Genomic DNA, 7,503 nt, shown 5'->3' with positions numbered 1-7,503 from the left:
AATCCATTTCCGAGAGCCATATCGCCGTTTACATAGCTTATCCATTTTACCGGCCCGGTTTGCATCCCTGCTTCTCCAACGCACGCAGCAAAAAAGCATCAGCTGGCCCACCACGAAGGGTTGTGTTCTCCCTTGCCGTGCTCTGCAGCGAAGAAGCCGCGCCGCGGGCTCTGCAGCACGTCGGCCACGGTCGTACGGAGGCGCTTTGCATCGCGACCAGGGGAGCTCCATTTTGCACGCTCTCTTGCCTCAGATTCATTTTGCATCCCTTGTTTGCATGTCCGATTGGAGAAGATGCCTCCTGCTACAGTACCATCGCGCCATCCATTCTGGGTTTGCCTCGCCGGCTGCCTTCCCCGTTGGAGTCAGCCTTAGAGCAGGTACAATAAGGCCTAGTCAGCTGGGTATAAGCCTTATTTTATTGTATTTACGCTGAGGTGGAGGAGAGAAGAGAGAAGAGAGAGAAGGAGCTGGCTGTAGGATAGTAGCCAGCTCATAACTGGCTATAGCATAAATTCCCAGACTGAGGAGAGAGAATGAGAGTATGCAAGTGGGTCTAATATTAATTACGCAACACTCTTTTAGCCAACATAATAGCCAATCTATTATATTTGTTGACTACAATATTAACTTTAGATGACATAGCAAACTCTTATAGTCGGCAGTTCTTGCTCTTATAGTGCAATACTGCAACCAGGGCGAAAGGATTGGCTCGAGAATCCAAGGGGGTAAAGGTTTTGTCTAAATTGTGAGTTCGCTGCAACCGGCTGGCGGCGCTCGCGCGCCCGATAAAAATACGCCATGTATAGGCGCAAGCAATGTTGCTGACACCACCGCGTCAGACTTTCATCCTTACCATGGGTGGTTTAGATTGCAAAAAAATTGCAATAGTAACACTGTAGCACTTTCGTTTGTATTTGATAAATTTTATCTAATTATGGACTAATTAGGCTCAAAAGATTCGTCTCGTGATGTACAATTAAACTGTGCAATTAGTTATTTTTTTTACATACATTTATTGCTCCATGCATGTGTTTCCAAAATTGATGTGATGGAGAGAGAGTGTAAAGTTTATAACATTTGGATGCATCTAAACAGGCCCATGCATCTCCCCAATCCGCAAGCAAGCAGTTGTCTCGAGCTATGTGCTACTGGATGTTTGATGTCTGATCCGTAGACATCAACTCTCTAGATGTGTCCTTTGTCTGGATTATGCCTCATTTTTTTAAAGCACTTCTTTGATTCTTGCAAATTCTAACCACTTGGAGCTTATGCGTCCTTTTTCTTGCAATTTTGACACCGGATCTCCACCTCCGCGCAATCGCTTGGCCAAGATCTTTTGAGGCCAAATGACTACTTTTTTATTGTATAAGTTGTTGTCTTTTGTGTATGTCGAATCTTCAGTTAAATTTGGATTCATGAACTCATGTAACAAATTGTTATATATGCTGAAAATGTAATTTGATTCTTTAAAATGAACTGTGATGCTATTCTTTTGCTGCTACATGAATCCCCACAGGTCCCGATGGATTTCGGGGATCTGTCGGGTTCGGGGACGGGGACGATATTTGCCCGTTCGAGATTGGGGCGGGGAACAAGTTGCGGGAATCGGGGCGGAGCGGGATGCCCCGCCCCACCCCGCCCCGCTGCCATCCTGAAATAAAAGGGTTCGACTCCAAGCAGTAAAATACTAGCTAAGAAATAAATAAGATCCAATAACTTTAAATAGTGAACTAACAGGTAGATTATTTTTTCTGATCTAAAATGAAATAGTTGTGGATTTTTAGAGATTGAACCATATTTTTGTTGTTTTTGAACTATAAGGTGTGGTTTGACTAGGCACGACTTCCAAATATAGATTTTACTCATAATTTTGTAACATTACAGTGTTTGCATCAGTGAAATCATAACCATACGAAAGTAACTTTGAATGTCAATAATTTAATAATATCATTTCACATAACTCGTAAGGATGTTTGTTAATTGAAGAAATGAGGTTTGACTATTGATAGCTGCACATGGTTTTTTTAAAAAAAATAGAGGGACTACATCAGAAGAGTGACAAATTCAGCATCGCACTTGTCTCAGCAGTGTCAGATTGTGAAATGGAAACTTATGAACGATGAAACATGAAAGGGTTAACATAAAAATGCCCCCAACAGTGAATTCCCTCGTGCGAAGGTGCACAAAAATAAGAAAATGGCCTCCAAACGGCGCCGCACCAGGCAAGCAGGAACATTAGAATTTAGAAAGGACTGTACTGTGCTACTGCTCTTTGGTCTGCCTTCCCTGCTAGTTCATTGCTCTACTCAGTGCTTGAAATTTTCGACAAAATGTGATGCCGACAAATTGCACACAGTTAAGGTAGCAGACAGACAGTGAGACAGATGAGCAGAAACGACGGAAGGAGGCATGCAGCCACCACCGGCCCACCGCCGGCTGAACTCAGATGTCCACACATGGAAGTGGAACTTGCCGAGATGCTTCACCAATTGTTGTCCAGTTCCAGGAAACACCAGAACAAAAGCAAAATCACACACCCACTTCGGATTTATTTCTGGGAACACAACCTGGGATCTCAACGGACGAGACGAGGTGCGTGCCGCTACACCTCTGACGCGGCAGCGCCACCTGCTGCGCCCGGCTGGAAGCGCTCGACCAGATCCAGCAGGTTGGCGTGCGACGACCCGCCCGGCTGCGCGGCCGCCCGTGCCATGGCAGCCAGCGCGCGCGCCCGCCGCCGCCTCCCCTCGGCCTCCTCCCCGTCGCCCATCACGCTCCGCACGGCCGCCTCCACCACGCCCCGCCCTACCACGATCTCCTTCGCCACCGCCTGGTACGTCAGCGGCTCCGTGACCCCGACGCTGACGCCGATGCCCAGCACCTCCACGGCCATCTTCTCGTTCAGGAACTGGTCCGTGAAGTGCGGCCACGTCACCACCGGCAGCCCCGCCGCGACGGCCTCCAGCGTCGAGTTCCACCCGCAGTGCGTCACGAACCCGCCCACGGCGTTGTGGGACAGGACCAGCAGCTGCGGCGCCCACCCCCGGACGAGCAGGCCGCGCCCCGCCACGCGCGCCTCGAGCTCGCGCAGGAACCCGCGGACCGCCTCGTCGTACCCGTCGGCGTTCCTGAGCATCCAGACGAACGGGTGCCCCGACGCCTCCAACCCGAGGCCGAGCTCCACGACCTGCTTGGGATCCGCCTGCGAGATGCTCCCGAAGCTGACGTACACGACGGAGCCTGGCGCCCTGCCGTCGAGCCACCGGCGGCACTCTTCGGGGTCGATGGCGGACGTCCGCAACCCTCTCGACGCCAGGGTCGTGCGGCGCTGGTGGTAGGTCGACACCGGCCCGACGGTCCAGACCTTCATCTTCCGGGCCGCCGCGTACCCGGCGACGTACTCCGGCTCCATCTCCTCGAAGGTGTTCACGATGACGCCGTCGGCCTCGGCCCGCGCGCGCTCCACGTAGTCCGCGAACTCCTCCCAGCACGGGATCGGGATCCCCCGGAAGAAGCCCGGCGCCTGCGCCCTCGTCACCACGAATCTTCTCCCCAGGCCCGGCACGACGACCGGCTCGTTGGGGTCCTCGACGCCGTCCCACGCGTGGAACCGTTCGAGGTTGTGCTGGCAGAGGAGCCCGAAGGTGCACATGCTGAAGAAGGTCAGCCGCGGGACGCCGAGGTTGGCGGCGAGCTCCGTGGTCCACGGGTGGACGAAGTCCGACACGACGCAGGTCGGGTACGGCGCGTGCGCGCGGAGGTAGCTCTCGATCGGCGCGCGGAGGAGCGCCATGGCGCGGTAGTAGTTCCACACGTGCATCGGCGGGATGCTGTCGCCGTCGTCCACCCCTTCCGGCAAGCCGGCCGTGGCGTAGTCGAGCGGGAACTCGGCGAGCCGGACCTGCAGGCCGGAGCGCCGGGCGGAATCGACGGTCGGGCGCACCAGCGCGGCCGTGGACGGGGGGGCGACGATGGTGCAGACCGCGCCGTGGGTGGCGAGCAGCAGCGCGGTGTCGACGGCCGGGATCAGGTGGCCCTGCTCCCTCAGCGGGACGAACACGAAGTGCGCCGCCTTGGAGCCGCCGGCGTCGTTCTCCGCGTCTCCCCGGCCGAGGGTCGCTGATTGTCCTTGGCTAGTCATCGTGGCGGTCGTCGTCGAGGCCGAGGACACAATGAGTTGCTGTTTTCTTGCTCTGTTGTGCTGTTGACTTCTAGGGGCAGCGCATGGCATCATTGAAGGAGGAGCGGTCTTGTCCAAGCTTTTGGTATGCGCTGGTACAAGGAGCTATTTTTTAAAGTTCTTTCATGCGTTTTTCAAAAAAGTTCTTACATGCAAACCAAGCAGATCTGAATCATGAGTGAGAGTGTGACCTTTCTTTTTCTAGTAGCATGATGCATACAGGACAACAGCAACAATATTTTGCTGTTTTTACTGGTCGGTTACTTCGTTTTTTACCATTAGATCTACATCCAATCCAAGCGCCTGGATCTTTCAGAAAAAAATTATTCACTCTGGAACTTTTTTCCATAAAGCTAGAACATTTCTTTTAAGCAAAATGCTAAGTTCGTTCAATTGGTGGAATGGAACATTTTACTCTTGAGGAGTGATAACTTTTACTGAACACGAAGTGCGGCCGCCTTGGTGCCGCCGCCGTCATCCTCGTCGTCTACCCCGGCGAGGGTCGCTGCTTTTCCTTGGCTAGGCATCCTGACGTTATCGTCGACAGGGGCAGAACTAGGGTTAACATTAACATTACAAGAGATGATCCGATCATATCCTTGCCTAGCTCCGCCCCTGCTCGTCGAGGCCGATCGAAGCTCGAGGACACAATGTGATAGTTTTCTTTGTCTGCTAGCGACTTCCGCCGGCTGTGCCTGTCATCTTTTAAAGCAGTTGTGGTCTTGTTCTAGCTTTTCTGTGCGCCAAGTTGCCTCATGGCTGGAAGAAAAGGAGTGCTTTATATTTTCAAGGAAGAAGTCTATTTTTGCCATCTAATTATCGTCTTAGTTTAATTTTGACCATCGAACTGCAAAACTAGGAATCTTTGGCCACCCAACTTTTAAAACCGTTCATATTTGACCATCGACCGTTTTGGTGATAGTTTTGCTGACATGGACGCCACATGGCGGTTGGGCCCACCTGTCACGACTCCTCTTTCCTCTCTCTCCTCTCCTATCCCCTCCTCTCACCCTGCGCCGGCCACCACCCTCCCGCCATGCCTCTCCGGCTCGTCCAGCCGCGCTGGCCCACGGCGAAGCTGTAGCCCACTTTCCTGGCAGAGCTCGAGCTTGCCCGGCCTTCTTCGCGTACCCGTCGGTGCTCAAGGCTAGCACGCCGTGCGCCGCCCCAGGAGGAGGAGGGCAACACAGGTGCCGCCTCGATGCTCATGGAGACAGTGCCGCAGGTTCGCTCTGCTTCCTAGCGTTCCTCACCGGCGGTGAGAGGTGCTGCAGGAGAGAGGTGCTCTCGATGCGGCGAGATCTTGCAGCCGGTGCCCATGGCCTGACTTGATTCGGCTCGATTCGGTGAGAACGTTGGATCTTGATGCTTCCTTGGCGGGGGAATTCGTGGGTAGTTCGACAGGTGGGAGAGCGTCGGGGAGGAGGAGCAGGAGCACTAGGAGCTAAGTGAGGCGGGGCAGTTGAGAGTTGCCGACGGCGATGACACGGAGGAGGGCGTGGAGGCGAAGCAACAGGAGCGAGAAAGAGAGAGAGGAGAGGATAGAAGAAAGAGAGAGAGGAGGGCTGACAGGTGGGCCTATCGTCACGTGGCTTCCACATCACCAAAACCATCCAGCAAAACCGCCCGATGACCAAATGTGAACGGTTTTGATAGTTGGATGGTCAAACATTTCTAGATTTATAGTTGGATGGTTAAAACTAAACTTAGGAGATAGTTCGATGGTTAAAAGTAGATTTTTTCCTATTTTTCAAAGTCCTTTCTCTAGGAAATCAGGCAGGTATTGCCGGCATGGTCACAGTGAGCTTTGTGTTTTCTAGTCACCAGTCCAGCACAACAGCAAAATGGGTTGTGAATTTGGTAAAAAAAAACCACAATTCAATAACGGGCGGTATATTATTACTAGTAGTTTACATACCCATCTAAGAACACCTACCCTAAGGTATTCATCTGTCCATTGTAAATTCTGAATAGTATGGTATAAAATTTCTAAGTCTAACAGTAAGTTAAGTTGATTCATTTAATACTTTGAGAAACGAAGTTCGTGTCCAAGATGAAGGGAAAGCATCAGCTCGGCATAATGCTTCCAGTCTGCTACAAATCCGTGCAAACTGAGCCAGGGCTGGCCCTGGCGCCCTGCTCCCTCAGCAGGACGAACACGAAGTGCGCCGCCTTCCTGCCGCCGGCGTCATCCTCCGCTCTCCCCCGGCGAGGTCGCTGCTTGTCTTTTGGCTAGTCGTCATCCTCTGCTAGCTCGAGGAAGTTACTCCAATGGTTTTCTTGGCTCTGGTGTGCTGTTGACTCCCGCTTGCTGGGCGTGAAGGTGTGGTCTTGTCCTTACCTTTGGTTTGGCCGTTACAAGTTTTCTAATGACTGACAAGAAGCGTTGTTTAAAGTCCTCTCTTTTGGAAATCAAGCAGATCTGCCTGCATCGTCAGTATGACCTTTTTCTTTCCTAGTCGCACGGTGCCTAACATGGGGTTGTGAATTTTTTGAAGGGTCTATGTCAAGGCGACCAATATTGTGCTTACTCCTCATTTACTTTGTCTTTTGTACCATTAGATCCACATTCTTGGAGCGCCTAGCTCTTTTCAGAATATTTTTATTCAATCTAGAGTTCTTTTTCATGGGACTAGAACATTTCTTTTGAACGGAACACTCATAAATTCGTCCGACTGGCGGAATATTTTTACTCTTGATGGGTAATATATTTTTATTGAACGCAACATTCACAAATTCAAATGGTGGAACATTTTTTAGCGAGAAATTTATTTTACTTGAGAAGAATACTTTTTTTCTTTAAGCAGAACACTCACCAATTTGATTGATGTATCAGCAAAATATCAGTCATATAGTGTTAGCCAATCTATCTTTTCAATACAGTAATATATAGTTTGTCATATACTTGTAAATGTTACATCACCAGTCTAAGGATACCTTACCCATAAAATATTACTGTTTGAATCTTGTAGCTACTAGCCTAGAAAATACAAGAACAGGGAAAGGCACACGATTGGAGTTATTGGGCTCTATTAGGCCATCGAAAGCCTACAAAAGGTTATTGGGCTCCTACACGACTCATCAGTGTCCAACAAGTAAACCCAGTGTTGAAATGCTCATGTTCATCTATACATTGTCTTGTATGGCATTTATTCTCAGCCTAAAGTCTCTGAACTCTGAAGAGGTACACTGCGAATGTCCCTGCTGCCGGCGGCAGGCCACACCGCTGCCGGCGCTAGAGGAGTAGTAGGAGACCAGGTCAAGGAGAATGTCGACAAACAGCAGAACACACCGAGCGCTCCGTGACACCGTCGCATGGA

At 51.0% G+C, this 7,503-nt stretch overlaps 1 protein-coding gene across 1 annotated transcript; it reads right to left on the bottom strand.

Annotated features, from left to right (window-relative positions):
* Positions 1 to 2,126: 2,126 nt before the first annotated feature.
* Positions 2,127 to 4,144, bottom strand: LOC112890574 (UDP-glycosyltransferase 73E1-like). The gene has a single exon (XM_025957442.1). It carries the CDS (start codon positions 4,142 to 4,144, stop codon positions 2,606 to 2,608), a length of 1,539 nt encoding a protein of 512 aa, XP_025813227.1. The 3' UTR covers positions 2,127 to 2,605.
* Positions 4,145 to 7,503: the final 3,359 nt, after the last annotated feature.

The sequence above is a fragment of the Panicum hallii genome, chromosome 4 (genome assembly GCF_002211085.1).
Source record: "Panicum hallii strain FIL2 chromosome 4, PHallii_v3.1, whole genome shotgun sequence".
NCBI lineage: Eukaryota > Viridiplantae > Streptophyta > Magnoliopsida > Poales > Poaceae > Panicum > Panicum hallii.
This window is presented reverse-complemented; position numbering and strand designations above follow the sequence as displayed.